At 40.8% G+C, this 20,157-nt stretch overlaps 1 protein-coding gene across 4 annotated transcripts in view; it reads left to right on the top strand.

The window, feature by feature from the left end:
• phkb (phosphorylase kinase, beta) overlaps nucleotides 1-20,157 on the top strand; it is a 105,298-nt gene that overhangs the window by 15,933 nt on the left and 69,208 nt on the right. For all 4 annotated transcript variants that reach the window (XM_079340387.1, XM_079340386.1, XM_079340385.1 and 1 more), the window contains 5 exons: nucleotides 4,630-4,729; nucleotides 7,475-7,582; nucleotides 8,448-8,528; nucleotides 12,525-12,640; nucleotides 16,716-16,779. In XM_079340387.1, the coding sequence (XP_079196513.1) occupies nucleotides 4,630-4,729; nucleotides 7,475-7,582; nucleotides 8,448-8,528; nucleotides 12,525-12,640; nucleotides 16,716-16,779 (469 nt within the window). The remainder of the gene's footprint in view (nucleotides 1-4,629; nucleotides 4,730-7,474; nucleotides 7,583-8,447; nucleotides 8,529-12,524; nucleotides 12,641-16,715; nucleotides 16,780-20,157) is intronic.

The raw sequence follows: 20,157 nt of genomic DNA, 5'->3' as shown, positions 1-20,157 counted from the left end.
CTCCCTGCATGGTCCTCTGTTGTGTTACATGACACAATAAATGGTGTATATTATTGTTTACAGGTTTTTAAAAATGTTTTCGACTCTTGTGGGTCAGCACCAGTAAGCACAGAAGATACCCCTCGGTGCTGGAGCTGCACTAAGCAACTTTTCACTCGCCTGAAGTCATTAGCCCTGAAAAGTGAAAAAACTAACACCATTCACACTCTTGAAAGGTTAACACAGCAACTTGACCATTCCCATAACGATAGCTCTTTGTTCTTGTCATTAACCTGCAAAGCTGTCTGTTCTCACTTGGAACATGTGCTGTTTACAGAGAAAACGGTGGAAGAATAATAATTTGAAACCTTTAATAGCTTCTGTCACAGTGGGTCCTTGATGTCACGCAGTGTAAACAAACGGGCTTTTATCCAGACGATGTTGCCTTCTGAAATAAATGTGCACTGATGCTAGCTGTTTTAATTAGTGGTTGGTAGCTAATAAGGATTTTATATCATATCATTGTATTTTTTAAAAAACAGAGGCTAAAGTTACATGACCAACTGAAAAAGATAACGATTAAGACTAACGTGTGTGCAATCTGCGAATGTGTTTGTCTGGTATTCTCGAGGGTAAACCTCCAGAGGTATCAGAGCTAACATTAGCATCAAGGACTGACTTGATGGTTGAAATTTTGACTTTTACCACAGTTTCTTACACACACAAGCTAATGTGTTTTGTAAATGATGTGATCCTATACATGACAAACACATTTGGCTCAGGCCGGTAATACTGTATTAGGAATTAAGCTTGTTAGCTTAAAATGTTCAAGGCTAAAGCTTTTGTTTAAACGGATAGCCGACTGTATAGTGCTTTTATTTCTTTCTCTGTTTTGGTCTAGAGAGTCTTATAGAAACATCTCTTTGTAGTATTGTATTAATAGTAGTCGTATCACTCATGACACAGTAAGGTCAGGGAAGGGGTTGACAAAAAGCATAGGACAAATGTTAGGTCCTTTTCTTGTGAATGCCTCAGTTAAGCAGATAAAATGATTGTACGTTCAACAAAATAATCTGGAGGGAAGATTTGTAAGTCTCATTTTTTGGTTAGAAGAGCCATTAACTGGGGGCGCAGTGGCGCCGCGCCACATCGAGGCCAAAGTCCACGTGCAGACGACCCGGGCTCGCGTCCGACCCGTGGCTATCCTCACCACATGTCCATCCCCACTCTCTCTCTCCCCTCCCTCTGATCCATCCACTGTCCTGTCTAATAAAGGCTAAAAAGGCCAAAGATAAACCTTTAAGAAGAGTCATTAACATGACTTTAAGGCTACGATTTTCCTTTTTTTTCCAGCGCAAATGCTTAAGTTACGCTAAAGGAAAAATAAAATGTTTTGATGTTCAATATTGTTTTTGAATTATGGTACAACGAGCAATCTCTGTAATTGCCAGTTTATAAGCAACACCTATATTTAGGATGCAATCTGTTTTTGAGGGTCACCCAAAGTGAAATGGCTTGAACTGTCCTCCTGCTTGATGATTCCTGCGTGAAGTACAGACTCAAAGCCAACACGCCTGCTGCTTTTAAATTTGAGTGTGTCAAAAGTGGTGTCAAAAGTGTGTCAAATACACCAGATTCTACATTACGTTTGTAAAAAAAAAAACAACAGTTATTCTAGTTTATAGATTATGTCCTATCGGACGAATGAAGGTTACTAAGTTAAAAAAAAGTTTGCTAGTACAGTTTTACAGCTCTCCTTCCCTGAATCCCTATTTCTTTTTGACTTTTTGTTATTACCCTTTCGCTTGTGTTTCACGCTTTCTGCCTCTGATCTCTCACCGGCCTCTGTCATTCGAAGGCTTTGCTTTTTATACACACCAGGATTATCGTTTCAGTGAGAAGACTTTAAGAGTTTCTCCAAGAAAAATCTAAAGGTCCCAAACTCCTTTATCAACTGTCACCGCACTTGACGCCTGCCTTCCTCTGTGATTAGTTTCTAGGGACAAGAGCACTTCCACAAAATGAGCCTATAATAGGACAGAGAGGGAGAGAGGAGAAAGGACAGAGAGAGCGCTGGAAAGAAGGAAGAAATTGCAAATAGAGGGGAAAAAAAGTGAAGATAAAGAGAGAAGACAATACCAAAGGAGGAGAATCAGGTGGGCAGAGGTGAGGGGAAGCTATTGGGGGTGCATAACAGGCGGGGGACAGAAGTGGAAGATGGAGAGAGAGACAGAGTGAAGGACTCAGACTGAGGGGAACGATGGAAATAAAGAGAGGGGTAAAAATAGAGAGTGCTGCAGTGATGTGACCAGCGGCAGATCCCTGTCATCAGTCATGGCTGCCTCCTATTAGAATTGTCACTGGGATTTAATTAAGATAATTCTCATCTGACAGGCTTGGCTACTGCCATTACTTACCGCATGCCCTGCTGCTGTTTTGTGTGTGTGTGTGTGTGTGTGTGTGTGTGTCTGTGTCTGTGTGAGGCTCACTGACGAGACTGGCACTTGGATTTGCCACTAATTCCCACTCTAAGGAGACAAAACATGTTTTATCCCCATCTTTACCCAGTTCTTAGAATGTTTTATTTCTTTATTCATCACATTTATGTTTTACTATCAAATCATTAACTCAAGTTGGGGCGGATTTACCAGCTTTAAGAACTGACACACACACTTTCTGGTAGCCTCTTGTAGTTGTCTCAGCCATTGTATTTCCCAGATTGATTGTAATTAAATTTGAAGAGCTGGGTATGTTACTGTAACCCCCGGTCACTGTTCGATCACCTCATGCATATCACAGAGCTGCCTTCTTGTCTCTGGGTAATGAATGCATAGTGAAGGACGTGCACTGATGAAAGCTGCCTGCCGTATCCTCGGCCTGCGATCAGGTTTGATGTGGAGGGTCACATCTAAAAGGCAGTGTGATTAATGTACAGCGTATCGCTGAAATTTAAACAACTTTCACCTTTCCTCTGTCGATACTCACGAGTCATTATTAGCCTGACCTTTGTAATGTAAATCTTAGACCTTCCAACCCACTGGGAATATGCTGACTCTGATTAAGATCACTGCAACAGTAATTGATCCACTTCGGATTGAGGTCTTACCTGGATTATGCTCTTGAAACATCACAATAAAGAACACTTCAGCGATCTTTCAGAAGGGATATCTTTATAATTTAAGGCATGGTGTGTTTATAAGCCATTTTTAGTATATTTAATTTGGTATTTGAGACTAATAATCACATTGAATAATGAAATTCATATCTTTTTTTGAATGCGGCTTCAGTGTGTCAATTTGGCCTCATTACTTTACTCATTGTTGTGTTTTAAAAGTGGCCGTTAAAAGACATTACTCATTGCTATATTACAAAGACCCAAAATTAATTCATTATAAGCACTTAGCAACATTGAGCAAAGTTACAGTGGTGAGGAAAAACTTCCAGAAATCTTGGGCAGACTCATGATGAACAGCCTCCTGCCAAAACTGTCGGAGGAGGAGTGGAATAAGATGGAGGCAGAAGGATGGGACACACAGAGGGGAGGGGGGGTTCATAGCAGTGGGCCGTCCCGACCAATGACCCAGAGGGACCTTTAGAGTCCAGGAGCTCCCAGGAAAAGTGTGGATAGTAACTAAGACTTACAGATAGTGACATGCAGTAATATGATGTGAATGCATAGAGAGAGAGACACAGAGAGACACAGAGAGACACAGAGAGACACAGAGAGACACAGAGAGAGAGAGTTTCCCTGGTAGTCTAAGCCTATAGCAGCATAAGTAGGAGCTTATAGGATAACATGGCACTATTGGCTCCTAAAGATAAGATGGTGTCTGACCATTAAAAGTAAGTGAGAAGAAGGCTTTTAAATTCAATTCTAGATTTTATAGCGAGACAGTGCTGATTGTGGTTACACATTGTTCTGGTCCTGTGTTTTGGTACTATGCAACTGTGCTGGTTTACATAGAGGAAGTAAAGCTGGGAGAGCAAGTCCATAAACTGGAGCTACCGTTCTGTATAGTTGGAGGTGCTTAGAAACACCGGCCCCACATTCATGTGAATATTAATAATCTAACCTCAAATCATTCTAGAGCTGACTCATGTTTAGTCTATTTATTCCACTTAAAGCGCAGCAGAAACCCCAGCTTAAAGTTAGAGGGGACAAGACACGTGTATTGAAGGAAAATCTAACTGGATTTTTGATTAGTGGCAGCACATCATGATGGTCTTTGCAGACAATTACAATTGTATCTCTAGTCCCATACCTTCACTTGAAATCGAAACCAGCTTACAATTTTGTGCAACACAAACAGAAATAGTTCTGTGCACGGTGAAATGAACCTGGAACATGAAAACGTGTGGACACGGCTCCACCAGCAGTAGCTTTCTTGCCCTGTATTGCAAACACCAAGGAATCCATTGCTTTGATGAAATAGCTTTTCCTTCAACACCAGTCACACATCCACACAGAATTCAGATGTTGTAATTCTGCTCCCAAAAGCAATAATTATTGATGGTTAAAGTTTGATGACGACTGATAGAGGAGACAGCCAAGAATATGAAGTTTCACTCATGTTGGCAAAATAGAAGGTGTTCATTGATTAACGCCGTGTCCTTCCCGCATCTGTTCTTTCTGTTCACTCCACCATGCAGACGCATCGATGACGACATGGGGCGTACTCATGAACTGGAACATTCTGCCATCAAGTGCATGAGAGGCATCCTCTACTGCTACATGAGACAGGCTGACAAGGTGAGTGTTTAGCTCCTGACCTCTCACTGCAGGTTTGCTTGAATTTAGCCCACAGTTACTCAATGTATTACAGAATAAACATGTTATTCATAAAGCCTCTCAGAGCTGGTGCTTTGTACACATCCTCTTCCTTCCTCATAATATATTTACACAAACAAATCACAAAGGAAGCCGATTGCTCTGCTCCCGAGGGTGTAATAATCCGCAATCTGTTTATTGCAAAATACCTTTTGTTTAAAGGGGGACATTTCACGCCACGTCTAGAGGACACTGATGCATGCACATGAGTAGGTGTTGAAAGAAAAATGGCAAACCGTGATTTTATGTTAAAAAAAGCAGAATCAGATGCGTCCGCTATTTTGGCGTTTTATTATTCTTCGTGAACAAGATCTTTCAATAGAGCATCAGCCGGCACCACGTTCACACGTGTACACTGTGTGTCTTCGAAAGTCATTCTGTTTCATCTTGTCTCGACCTTGACGACCTCATTTAGGGGAGAGCTTTCCTGTGTCTTAATTACAAAGCTTCGTTTACACAGTTAATTACACAGAGCAGCGTTCGTTACGGCCCTGTCTTCAACACTTACCGGGAACATGGATTTTTAAATGGAGGCGTGTCACCGGGCCACTACTGGGCAAATGTCATGGAGAATATTCGGCAGATCTGCCCTGCTCATAGACTGCAGAAAAGAAGTGGCTGTAACTACCATGACATCAGCCATTGGTTTGCGGACTATTGATTAAATGCCTTGATTGACATTTTCAGCTTGAAAGGTCACAAAGGTATCAACAATAGATTGTACTCAACATGGACGTCGTCTCAGTGAGGTCTCCATTTGGTTTCTAAATATTACCTCCAACTAACTTTCAGTCCAACAACAAACAGGCAAAGAGATGGAGTTGGGTGGGCCAAAGTAATCTTGGTTGATGACTACAATGTGCCCACCTGTCAGAGTGTCTTATTACCTGATAATGAACATTTATTCATAACTCTTGGCCTCAATGGAATCAGTCTTCTTTTCACAAGCAGTGAAGTCGCCCTCTGGTAGCCGTTAGAAACAATGCAAGTAAAGGCACTAGCCTTACTCATGAAACCAAAAAGGCTCCATCCCCTTCTTATATGGCCCGAGTGTTTGTAATAGTAATAGTTAAAAGTGAACTGTAAGTCAGTTTCAATGAAAAGAAAAAAAAAAAGAAAAAGCATCTAAGCCGCAAGTTTAACGTTGATCTGCAGGTACCCAAGACAGGTAGAGGTAGGTATCCTGATATCAGGTTTTAAGAAATTGTTTGTTAATACGGTGCAGACTATTTTTGTAAAAAAACTAAATAAAAAAAAAGAAGCAATTTTGTTTAAAAAGTGTGTTGATGGCTGATGATTGAGTGCTTGTTGTCTTAACTATTAATAACACTGGCACTACAATGCTATGCACTTGTTTTTACACTTCAGCACACGTTGTTTTTGAATATCAAAAAAATCTGTTGGAAGAGATGCGCGAGTTTGGTGCTGGCGATTAATGTGAAATAAATGCACAAAAGCAGACTTGTATTGTTTCCTATTACTGAGAGAAGCAGCAAGGCATTGAAGTGTTTCTCTAATTTGAAGCCCATATTGGCACAATGCAGCACTCCAAACAATAAGCAAGATGTGTGTCCTCTCAGAATATCCCCAGAGTAGAACCACTCGACTCGGTGGCTCTGCCAGAGCGACAGTCAGAGAGGCCTCTACACACAAGTAGCCACAGCAGCACCTATTGTTAGCTGCTGATGGAGGAAAGTTTCTCTCTCAATATCCCACACACACACACACACATGACATGCATGTACGGTACTAGCCGCTGTGGAATAGCAGGAAGTGGAGCAGCATGTGAATAAGTAGGACAGAGGGTCTCCACTGTGACCTGACGAGGAGAGAAAAAGGTGGGCAGGGTTATAGTGCCAGAGGAAAGAAAAGATTAAAAAGGGAGAGGCTAGGAAAGAGAGGAAAGAAATAAATGAGACAAAAAAATGGGACAAAGGGGCCAATTATTTATAACTCTGTAGGATGGAGCAGGAGGCCCAACTGTAATTTGGTTAATAGTTAAATAGATGCTGCAAACACACACACACACACACACACACACACACACAAACAGACCTTAAGCATCCAACAAACCACGGATTAACATGTTGTTCAGTGTTCACTGCTTGTCTGTGAACAGAAACAATATGTTCTTTGACTAAATGGGGCTCCGACACCAGGCCGGTTCATGACTCGCTGTACTGACTTGTTTACTGTTTTCAATTCACTTGATTTGAGAGGCAACAGATTACATACAACAGACTTGATATACAGCGAACCTGCCCTATGATAACCTCAGTGTGAGCCTTTAATCATTCTTTAATACATCATACACTTGAAGAGGCTTCATCTAAGTCGCTGTTAATGCAGTGATGCAGGTTAATGTCAGGTCATTCATCAGTACCTCGTCGTTTTGATAATATCATTTTATGAGAAGACTGTTCAGTGAGCCCATTTTTCAGTTATGTCTGTTGTGCATTTGAAAGTGGGCAAAAACTGAAAGAAAACAGCCACATGAAATAACAGACATCACACCACACTTTGTGTTCTGGTCTTTTCCATGTTTACTGTTGTAATATTTACTGTATGTTTTCTGTGAAAAAGAATGTCCTTCCCACTGTCGCCCTCTGCTCTTTCCACCTATCACTTCCTCCCCTTCCGCTTTGTCTCGTTGTACCGCTCTACCAGGTGGAGGAGTTCAAGCAAGACCCCAGCCCCTCCAAGTGTCTGCACTCAGTGTTCAACGTCGACACCGGGGACGAGGTTCACTCCTACAATGACTACCACCACCTGCAGGTCAGCAGACGTGCACGTAGAAGGAAATCTGAAATTAGTTTTTATGTAAATGTGCAAAAACACACGGTATGTTTTTTTTATTTTTTTTATATGTACATTACTAGCTGTCCGCTTCAATGAAATTTCCAACATTAGCAATAATATATACAGTGGGTGACAGAATGTTATAAAGGTGATAAAGTAACATCCTAGCACAATCCTCTGACTTCATGACTGCGGTTATATTTCCTATGTATTGTTAGATAAGAAATAAGTAAATAAAAAATGAACATGTGGATGACCAAAGTAGACTTTAAATCTTTAAGGTGAAGGTTTAAATTTTTAGTGACATAATAGCATGTTCCTAAAACTCTATCGTTTCTTCATCCTCCTGCTCGGCATGTAGGGACGGCTATAAAATTGACTTGACCTATTTGACTCAGAGGTGTACGTGCATTTAACCGGCACTAAAACAACTTATTCTTCTGTCAATGATATTGACAAAGGTCAATTTGATGTGTAACGGTTGGATGGAGACTGTAATACTAGAGATGGCTGGCCAATACTACAAGTGAGCGAGATAGACAATTTAAAATAGAAAAAAACTGTGACAAAGGGGAAAACCCAAAAGTAGACTCTACCTTTAGAATATCAAAAGAAATACTGGGTTTGATTTTTTCACCAATAGTTTTACAGGAAACTATATAATGTTACGATGATAACAGACCGATGCTCATACAGAGCTTACATCTTGCCTTGTACACCATGTGGCACATCTCACAACTGCATTTACAAATGTGCAGATATCCCACACTGTACAGATGGCAGTAATGATTTTGAATCAAATATATTCCTCTCTTTCCGTCTCTCGTTCTCTTTTCTGCAGATTGATGCCGTTTCTCTGTTCCTGCTGTACCTGGTCGAGATGATCTGCTCTGGTCTGCAGATCATTTACAACACTGATGAGGTAAACAACACTCTGAAACCACTTCCAGGGAGATCGATTCAGGACATGAATGGATAGGACCTGTTTATCGGTCGGATATTTTCTCCACTATCAGCAATCCATATCAAGCTCAAAACCTAAGATAGACAAAAAATACTCTTATATAAATGACTGTGTATTTGCTCAAGTTGTGTGTTGTTGTTTTTTTTATTTAAATACATTTGAAGTTACAGTTATAATATATGAACTTCATCAATGTGTTTTAAATTTCAAATGACAGAAAACCATTTTAACTATTTGGATTTAGCGGCATGTAGCAAAAGGTTTTCTGGTTGCAAACAACTGACGGCCTCTTCCCTTTCCACCAAATTAAAGCGATACTTCACCCGTTTGCATTAAGCTTTGTATCATTAGAAACCTGGTAGTATTTTTGAATGGTCGTGCATCCCACCCTCATTTTCCCCTGAGAGAGGAAAGCTCCGTAATTCTTGTCTGAAAAGGAGCCTCTGTGTTTCGAGGGGGTGAAACTACTTTTTTTTATTTTTAGAAACTCTATTTATCCCAGAGGGGCAATTAGCGCACCAAGCGTTCGACCACAGGAGCAGTGAACTGCATACACCCTGACAGAGCAGGGGGAGCAATTCAGGGTTAAGTGTCTTGCCCAAGGACACATCGGACATGTTGCTTGCAGGAGCTGGGGATCGAACCCTCGACCTTCTGGTTGAGAGACGATGACTATGACTCTACCCACTGAGCCACAGCCGCCCTGCATCACAAGTTCCTCATATTTTCGAACCACTAAAGCAACAGAGCTGCTACAGATCAGTGGGCGGGACCTGACTCCTAGAATCCAAACTCAAATCCATTAAATTATGAGACAATCATGTCTCCCTGCTCGGTTTCTACCCCATACATGCACGAGCCCACACTCCCCAGGTCCCCTTCTGGACCAGTGGCGCTTGTGTGTGTAAGTGAGGGGAGGGGGTGCAGGCGCAAAAAGGACCAACACTGCCTTTAAACGGTAAGCGTCCCCTTTCAAGTCAGTGTTGGGTTTGTCTGTATTACAGAAACAAGGTGCTTTACAAAGCTTAATTTTGTCGAGCAGCAATAGTTTCATCTTGAACTACATGGAAAAGTATTGGCAAAGATCACAGAATGGATAAAAATAACAACTCATTTTTGAATGGGGATGCAAAAAAACAGTCTTTTGGGTGACAGCCATGTATTCAGAAAGGCTGTAAAAACGATTTCTTCGGTCAATAATATTGAAAAAGGTCAACTTGATGTGTAACGGTTGGATGGAGACTGAATCACAAGTGATGGGTGGTCAATCCTGCAAGCGAGCTACAGAAGATGAATATATAAAATGAATAGATAAAAACCTGTGACAAAGGGGAAAAACCCACAAGTACCATTTACCTTTAAAATATCCAACTGGATGTTGTAAAGTAAAACTTAAGGGCTTATAAAGCCAGTTATCTGCGCTCTAAATCCCCTGCAGAGATCCTGAAGCAGACACAAGCGCTGGTTCGGAGGGCAGTATCTCACTTTTATAGGTTGGCTCACAATTATATTTTTCCTGAGCCGCTCAATTGACTTTCAAAGGGAAGCGTTTAGATGATTTCATTGTAAAGGCTTAAATGTCCTCCTGGGAATCGAACCGGTAACGTCTTATTTGGCAGCACACCAACCCAGGCATTACTGAAGCTGTGCTTCGAATGGTTTCCATGTCAGTTTGATGTATCTGTCCGGTGTGATACATTGCTCTTTCTCATCTTCGGCTTTCAGTGAAACACGGAGGTGACTTGGCTGTGAAGCTTACACACTGTGCTGTTTATTGTGTGGCCCTGAGGAGCAGTTGGAACTTCATTAATTCTGTTAGTTTTTATAGTGCGCTCATTCACAGCTTTACTTATTGCCACAGAGTCGGTGAAATTTGTGCCGACGGTAAGAGAATCCATTTGTTTACTAGATCAGGCTTATCTTAAGAAAGCGGGGACGCGGTGAAACATTTTGCCACTAACCAATTAGTGTGTGCACTTTGTTTACAGAATACCCTCCCTAATTACCTCTCATTTTTCCATTCCTCATTGCTGATGGCAAACAAATTGACAATATAGCCATTTTTATGAGGGCAGTCCTGTTTGCGTAGCAGCTTTAATTTGCATATTTAAACAATGCTTATTAGATATTGTAATTCCTGCTGAAGCACTCTGCACCCCGTCCCCCCATACTTCTATGAACAAACATCAGATCCAGTGTGCAGCACTTTCTCACTGAACCCTCTAACTGTTTAAAAACTATTTCATTTAAGGCTAATCACATAATTAAGCTATCTTTAATGAATGCTTGTTAGCTGCTACTGCTTGTGAAGTTTGCCAGCGTTAACTCGACTGAGCTTGAAGCTGCACTGCAGTATTCGTTTTTTTCTTCTTGAGGTGGTGTAGAAAGGCTGAGGCGTGTCCTCTGAGAAGATGCACTATCGACCTCCTTCTAAATGCCATTTTCACTTTCATGCAGCATGAAATGGAGCGTCTCATTAGCCTGTGTCTGTGTTTCTTCATGTATAGCAGCAGCGTATGCATTGTGAAAAAACAACATCAGACGTACCCAAACTGGTTCTGAAAATGTACCTGTTTGTCTGCAACATCTCCAAAACCTAAAAAAAAAAAAAGCGAGCTTTGAGGGCCAGTCGTTTCTCGGCAGGGAGGCAGAGTGAGGCTTGTTTGGCCAGTAGGCAGTAACATTCATTAAGATACCATTAAGATAGTAAAAAGTCCCCCTCGTTAATCACTTTGCTCATAAAAATCCCAAACCAGAGAATCAGCTCGCACACCTTCCTCTCTTCCTCAACCTGCTTCTCTCCCTCTCTCCCTGCCCTCCTTCACACGCTGGCCTAGTTCAGGCCTACACAGGTTGTATCTGCTTCTCCTCCACTCTCTCACTCTCTCTCTCTCTCTCTTTTTCTCTCCCCCGCTTTGTCATTTTAGATTAAATCTCCCATCAGTCAAGCACACTCACTCACTCTCTCTCACACACACACACACACACACACACACGCACACACACACACACACACACACACACACACACACACACACACACACACACATGCATGCACTTGCTACTTTCATGCTGTTTTAATGATTCAAGGCCTTAAAGGCATCGCACTTTTTATGTCTCTCTCTTTTATTTTTATTTTTTTCATGGGGTGCCTATTGATTTTGACATCTCGCTCTCCTTAAAACAGTGTCTCACTCCTCAGCTGGTGTTCGCAAAATGAAGAATAAATATATAAAGAAACTGTCTCACTCCATGAACTTCAAATGCCGTGGAGACCTTTTTGTTTGGCTATGAACACAAGGACACTGCAAATGAGTTTTAGGAGTTCAAAAGAAAAGGGTAACATGCCGATTATTAAGATTTGGCTCTGGATGGATGCTGTGATATGTGTCTGTTCGTCCGTTCAGTGTGAAGTCGTACTCCACATACTCCGCATTACCAGATACCTTATTACACCTTGTGTGTAGCTTCAGGGTGATATTGACCTTGAACGTTAATTAGGAATCAGCTTCCTCATCCACTTCAGTAACCTTTTTAATGAGAGAGAGAGAGAGTTAAATACCAAACACCAGATCAATATCAAAGGTCACAAATGAATATGTGCAGGTGTAGCTCTAGCTTATATAATGTACATACTCTATTTGTGTGTCCCAGTACATGTTTATTTCCTTCAGCTCTGCAGCTTTGCCTACCCAAGTGTGCGTGTGCGTGTGCGTGTGTGTGTGTGTGTGTGTGTGTGTGTGTGTGTGTGTGTGTGTGTGTGTGTGTGTGTGTGTGTGTGTGTGTGTGTGTGTGTGTGTGTGTGTGTGTGTGTGTGTGTGTGTGTGTGTGTGTGTGTGTGTGTGTGTGTGTGTGTGTGTGTGTGTGTGTGTGTGTGTAGGTAGCTGTCGGTACTGCATCGATTCCCTCTGTCCCCTGCCTTCCTGTGTTTAAACCGTGTGTGTCTGTTTGCAGGTTTCCTTCATCCAGAACCTGGTTTTCTGCGTGGAGAGAGCCTACAGGGTGCCTGACTACGGCATGTGGGAGAGAGGAAGCAAATACAACAACGGCAGCACTGAGCTGCATTCCAGGTCAGTCAGCTGCTCAACGACAAGTAAAAAATATGTGAAGTAAAAATACACAGTGGGATTCACATGTTTTTACCACATTTTATAATGAAGTCTCTGTTAGAGAATACTTGACATCATACATTCAGCCTCTTTTATTCTTTTTATAAGTCTTAGAGATGACATATTTATACCATTTCCCACACTGTACCAGGAGCTAGTTCTGCACTGTAAATCATCCTGCTAAAAGAACATCATTCACAGTTTGATTTTTTGAAAATAGAACAGTGCTACATAAATATTTGGACAATACCAGACTCAAACAATAGATATAGCTTTATATAAACATGCCTGGCCACCTTACCAAATTCCTTTATCAGTCTCTGCTAATATATTGGAGTGTCATTTTTGACCTCACATGTTGGGTGTCAACTTTGCATTTCCTGCCAATTACTCTTATTCGTATTTCATCTCATGCCACTGTTTTTACTTCATTATTTAACCAGATAATTTATTTTTGTCCACTCTTGCGCTACGTTATCAACAGCTTGGCTCATACTGAAGTCAGCCCCTCTAAAGAGCTGAATTTAACTACCAGACCATGATGAGTGAAGAGGAAAAAAATTAATCACCAAATCGTGATAAATCGATTCAAAGGGTTGAAGATTCACATCGGTACTCTGAAAAATGAATCACAGTAATATGGTGAGCGTCAGCAGCTGTAGAGCAGAGGTGGTTGGCATCTGCAGAGCAAGATTTAAGAATTGAAGATGCACCTCCATCTTTTAAACGGGAGGTGTTGGAAGCATTTTGGCTTCCCAGGACGGGAAATGAAAGAGGTGAGAAGATAACAGAAGCGATAAAAACTGTGAGAAAATACTGCAAGAAGACAGGGAACTACACAAATAACACAACTAACATGATGCAGCATTTAATCATACAATACAATGACAAGCTTTAATCACCTCCTCTTGTTTAGAGACAAAAAAAAACAAACATCAGAAGTCCAAACCTCACTGACAGGCGGTTTAACAGCCCCTAAAGGACTCTGTTTCAGTGATCATTTCCCTAAATCATGAAAGAATCATATCGTGAACCCATTATGGTGAATTGTATCGTGAGTACAGTGAATCGTTTGACCCTGAGTAGAGCACTGAAAACTGAAGAAAACCCAAACAAACAACAAGCTGAGCTCCTACAAATAATTTGTCAGCAGCTCCAATTGCACACCCTCCTGAAGTTCTGTGCTCTACGAAAACGAGCATGAGAGAAACACTGATACTTGACATGAACTTCTTTTTTTAGTTCAGTTATTTTGTTGGGCCATGTTTGACTTTATTGGATAGGACAGTTGAAGAGAGACAGGAGATGTTGGAGAGTGGATAACTTGCAGCGAAGGGCCATGAAAGGATTCAAACCCCACCGCTCCTGAAAAGGAGGACTTTAGCCTCCGAACATGGGGCGTACACTCGAACCACTGAGCCAGGCTGCTGCCCCTAACATATAAAACTTCTTATCAATATTTGTACCCGCTGCTCTGTTTGTGTTGGAGAGAAGGAGATCTCTGTCAATAAGTGTGCTCCCTGTAAACTTCTTTTAAACACTGGCTGGGTTCGTTAAGTTTACAGCCTGCCATGCTGTCTCTCCTTCATGGCCCTGTGATGAAGCACCCAGCATTCAAAGGGATACTTCACCCATTTACATGAAGCTGTGTATCATTAGAAACATGGTAGTAGTGTTGAATGGTCGTGAATCCAACCCTCATTTTGCCCTGAGACGAGAAATATGTGTTTTTTATGTTTCTAATGATACACAGCTTCATGTAAATGGGTGAAGTATCCCTTTAAAGAAACACCTCATGTACATAATTCAACAATGGCTTCTTGGATGTCTGCTTGTTGAGGGGGTAGGTCATATATGTGGTGAGTAACTTCCATAGTACATGAAGATTTACAGATAGTGACATGCAGTAATATGATGTGATTGAACAAAGAGCGAGAGAGAGATATGGGAGCTCAAAGTGCCAGTTAAGTTTTAAGTCTGTTCTTAAAAGTACATTGTTTCAGCTTCCTGGATCCTGACTGGTTGATGACTCCAAAAAAGAGGAGCCTGATAACTGAAGGCTGTACATTTAGAGACTGTATAATCACAGATCCAGATTGAAATGAGTCCTTTTTGTAATGTGCTCCAAACTGATTTATCCTCCAAGGTGAATGTAGCATCCCTCTTCTTCCTCAGTGCCCTGATAAAGATCCTCAATTTCTGCCATTTCTTATCTCTTTAAAGCTTGTTTTTTTCTTTCTTTCTTTCTCCAACAATCTAAGACTATTGGCAACAGCTTGCCAAAATGTCCTCCAGAAAAGATAACTGATTCGACATTGGAAAACAGTGTTAAGCTGTTTTATACTTCCTCCCCTTGAGGTCGTGCTTAGGATTTCCACAATTAGTAAACTAGCTTATACATGCAGTTGTGTAATACAATTTAACATGCTGGATGCAAACAATGAAATACAGCAGGGCCAGTTTCAGAATGGTAAACAAGATCTGTCTAAATGATCAAATTGAACAGTCATTTCTAGTCATGGACTGCCAGCGGGCAGAGAAAAGGCTTTTTGGAAATGAACAGGAAAGGATGTGATTTTTGGCAGGGTATCCATTTGTCCATTTTAAATCAAATGAGTCATTTAATGTGCTTCTGCCTCATGTTTATCATCACCCTCAGTAAAAAGAGTAGGCTGGAGCTGTGTTTTTTAGAAGAGCTTATCTAATCTTTTATGAATCTGGATCTGTCTCGAGCATTTGTGTGTAGATGAGATTTTATTTGAATTGTAACAAACAGGACTGCGCTTACAAGTTCATGAATATTTCAATATTCAATAGTATTTTCCGTTTAAGAGTGCACAGTTCAATCATCAGAGTTTGCACGAGTATTTTATTTTGTTAATCTCTAGCTGTGTGTTGCCATCCCTACAGAAATGACTTCTTATCACAAACGGTCAGTAATCATCATGTAATCATCACAAAATCGGCCATTTTATGCATTTAAAGGCAGATTAAGAGAAGAACATTGTGCGGCATTTTACAGAAACCAAGTGTATCCTCTGTAAATGTCTCTGTGAGTCATGACTGACTACAATGAATAAGAAGCACAGTCTCGATAGGTGTGTTGTTGTCGGAGTCATGTTTACATCATCTTTTCATGGATGGGACGGCCAGCCCCCCCCCCCCCGGTGTAGGAAGCTGTTTTACTCTAGTACTTGGTTTTCTCATATGGTCATATGTACAACTTATTCCGTACAAGCTCAACTGGGTTATGAACGTGTATAAAAACAAGCTTACTCTAAATGATGCAGAATGCCTTTCTGTGAGTTTATGTTTGTCCACAGGAACATTTTCATCATGTGACTTTTTATCTCAATCTGACATGTGAGGGAGTGTTGCATCATGAAGCTATTTTGGTTCTGTTTCCAGTACACAGTGTGTTCCCTCTCTAAGCGTCATATCTCGTCTTTAAACGCAGTTTAAAGGTGCTGACAGATCGGCTGAACGGTTCTGGTCGTTTTGCATTGAGGTTTAAACGGAGCTCTTCTCCAGGCTGACTTAGGCAGACATCATCTGTATTCTCATCATTGATTCCGGCTCCTCTAATGGTATTGAATGCATTCGGATTTGTCAGCAGATCTATTGCCGGTCGTCCCCAAGTTCCCCTCTCCTTGTCTTTTCTTAGAAAATCTTGGCAGGGTAGAAAGGGAAGCAAAATGACAGTGAAATTGATTCACATTTACTCTGCTTTGCAATCATAGTAGCCAGCCAGTGTGAAATTCAGTATAAGGTTTTTATTAAAGGGATCCATTATCTACACTGCAGTCTGAGAAGTGTTCAACTTTATTGAATCCTAACAGATAGCACTTTAAAATTTCACTGATTTTTTTGTTTGTATCTTTGGGTGGGGCTTCTGATAATTGAAAGATATTCACGGTTCCTATCGCTGCCTCCACCCAAAGAATCACATTTGTTGCAAGGTCATTTTTCAGACTGTCCTTGTGCATCACTGTTTGTCGAATCAGGTTCCCATATGTTGTGTTTCTCATCTTTGCAGCTCTGTGGGCCTGGCTAAAGCTGCTCTGGAGGCCATCAATGGATTCAACCTGTTTGGAAACCAGGTATTTGAATAATTCACCTCCTCCCTGCACATATCCTCCTCCTCCTCCTCTTACGAGTCCCAAGACAAACATGGTTTCATCATAATCATGTCACCTGGTGCACGACAGCATTATAGATAGATGGCCTATTTTCTAAATTAACTCAGCATCAAGTCCATTACATCAGCATACATCGGTGTGGTGTCTTTGGTGTTTGCCGCGGTGCCAACCTGTGCAAAGAAAGACCTGCCTAAGTGTCTGACCTGTGAAAGTCTGTTGTTGATTTAAATCATCTTCAAAACTAGCACTCTTTAGCTGTGTTCCAGTTCAAGGCTAGCATCCTACAAAGAACCCAGCCTTTGTGTCCTAGGCTTCTCAGGTTGAACAGAAACGAGACGGTCTGGTCTACAGGGGATTTCCTTTTTGTGTCACCGGCTGTTCCCACCTACAGTATATCCTGTACTGTTACTAAATGCCACTCCTGTCGCCTAGCAACCTCTAAAGCTGCACAGGAATAAGCCAACATAACAAACGTCACCTAGCGTAACCTATTATATTAAAGATATTGTAAGGTTTAAATTCCCCCTTGGTAATATAAGATAGTCATCAGTAGCTTTTTGAGTTCAATGTTCTCCTTACAGCCAAAACATGTGATAGTCTACTCGGCTGCTTGAAATTCAGTCATCTTGTCTATATATTATAGGATATATTTCATTTTACATGCTTTCAATTACCTTCAAATACCCCAGTTTCCATTACTGACTACATGTATATTTCTTTTATGTTTGTTTGGTTGTGCATCCTTTACCTTCAAATATCCTATGTTCCATTAGGAGGCATGTTTCTTTCATCTTTCGTACTTGTTTGAAGAAAAAAAAAAAGTCTAACAGAGACATTCATTACACCTGCTAATGGATTGGAAAATGATGGCCTGCACTTAGGGAGCCTCCTCTGTTATTATCATTCCTCCTATTGTACCAAAGCCAGCGATGGCTTCTCCAGGCCATCTAATGCATCTGAACTTGAAGTGGTTTTCTGATCATCGCACAGGGCTGTTAGGATGGGTGTGTATCGAAGTCGCAGTTTGTTTTTCTCTTTTGATCAGCTGCAAAATGAGGGGTTTAACTGTGCCTGGGAATGGATTTTTCTCATCGAGCTCATCTTGTTGAAGAAATCAATTTATGGAGGTGGCTGCTTTATGATCCATGCTGCTGTGTGGGGCTTCTGTAAGTGAGTGAGTGAATGAGTGTGTTTGTGTGTGTGTGTGTGTGTGTGAGCGTGTGTGTGTGGGAATGGAAGTGCTAAAACCCATCCAGTTGCTTATTAATGATCTCTATCAATCTCGATTCCCCAACTGACTCTCATCCCTCCAACACCAAATGTAACACCCCCAGACCCTTTAGTCGAAACCTTCACTTCGCTATGAACTCCGCTATCTCCTTTTACACCAGCTGCACACTCCTGTGGGCTTGTGTCAATTTTAGCCTTTGCAGTAGATGAATGGACAAAGCCTTCAGTTTAATGAGCCTTTTCACAATACTGCCCAGTCATACGATGGATGCAAAGATAGATTTTTAGGTGTGAACAAATTAAACTTTGTGAATTATATTGATCCTGAACTTTAAAGACCTGTCATTATATTTAATAAATGGACGATGTAGTAGAGCAGATAAGCACTTGTCTATCTAGCAACCTCTGGTGTGTGTTAAATAAGGTTTACTTTTACTGGCTGACAGAAATCCTTGAATTTAAATGGATGCATGTCAATGCAGGACAGAAAGAATTGTCAAGTCTGTGTCAAACAAAATGCTATTTATGTTATTATTAGGACTATAATTAAATCTACACCCTGTGACCATTTAATAGCAATCCATAATATTAGCAGTGACATTGATGGAGATTATTATGACATGCAGTTGACTCTTAATATGAAGTCAGCTTTTTATAACCTTAGAGAAGTAGGCGTCCCTCCACAAGAAGATAGAGGTAATATGGAAAAAAGGCATAAAGAAGAAAATGTATACTTGTCATTTCTACTACCCTGATATTATTACTGTAATTATAAAAAACTGAAGCCCATAGTGTTCTTACCCCTTATAACTATTAAACATAAATCAGAGGACATATTGTCCCCCAACAGTCCCCTTAAGGAAACAGCTGTGCTGCACGTTGGTCACAAGGAGAGCACATTTGAAATGGATGATTTTTCTCTGTGTTAGAAGACTAACCAATGGACTGGATGGTTTTATGTTACATGTTGTGGGTCGGTAGACACTCAGGTTACCCAAAAACACTGTACAAGTGGATTTTTCACAATATGTCCCCTTTAAGTTGAGCTATAGATACGTTTAAGAAGCCTATGTGTTCAGCCAGAGTTTTTAAGTTTCTTTTCAAGATTTTTTGGTTGTTCAACATGCACATATTGTCTTTAATTTCATGCAAATATGGCAGTTTATTGCATTTTATGGAACAGTTTTTTAGAGGCATGTTAAAAGGGATTTGTGTGTGAATTGTGTGTTAACGTAAACAGGCACATTTCCCTGCTGTGTTTACACATTAGTTTGTCCTGATTCATGTGGAAAATTAATCATGGGACTGGCCAGGTCAGGGTGACATATGTTTACGTATACACGCATGCAGCTTGGCCTGAAAACTTTAAGACATTTTCGGAGGTTGTGTGCCCATGTGAATTTGCTCTAATAATAAGAAATATGTAGCAATTGTCAAAATATACTAGTTTGTCAATGCAGTTCTATAACTTAAGTAAGAAGACTGACCTACTTAAAAGACTGTTTGGGCTGTTATGTTTAATAACAAAAAATGACTCATTAGACATGCTCAGTTTTTTGAGTGCTTTAGAAACAGCTTCCCGATAGAGGCCCATTTCACTGATATGTCGCACATCTGCATAGATTGGTGACCAGCAATCCAATGCACGATGCAAATTGGGACAGAAAAGCTGATTTGACTAAAAGCCCTGGACCAATCTTTTTTTTTTTCTTTTTTTCCTTTTTTTTAAGGGGGAAAAAAATACACTCTGGTAATATTCATACATAATGCATTTGTCTTACATTAGAAAATGCTTAGTAGGTTGTAGGAGTAGCTCTGTTGGCTTTACGTAAGCTCTGATGGATGGATGGATGAAGTGCACTGGACCTGCTTTTTAGTACCTGAAAGGTTTGATGATCCCTTTCCTTATGAAGTGTAAGCCTGAACTGCTCCCCCTCCCCTGAAAGAGGCGTTTAAGTGCACTGGATGAACGGGTTGCATTGTATTTGAAGCACTTCATTTTTGTACACAGGGACTTTTGAAGTGAGAGGATGACTCTTGAATCTATGTTGTTCAAGCACCCCCACATTGTACTTCAAACACATGTGAAACCCAAAAATAACGGCCTAG

Source organism: Symphodus melops (assembly GCF_947650265.1).
Source record: "Symphodus melops genome assembly, chromosome: 3".
Classification (NCBI taxonomy): Eukaryota; Metazoa; Chordata; class Actinopteri; order Labriformes; family Labridae; genus Symphodus; species Symphodus melops.
Note: the sequence above shows the minus strand (reverse complement) of the source record. Positions and strands in the feature narration are given on the sequence as shown.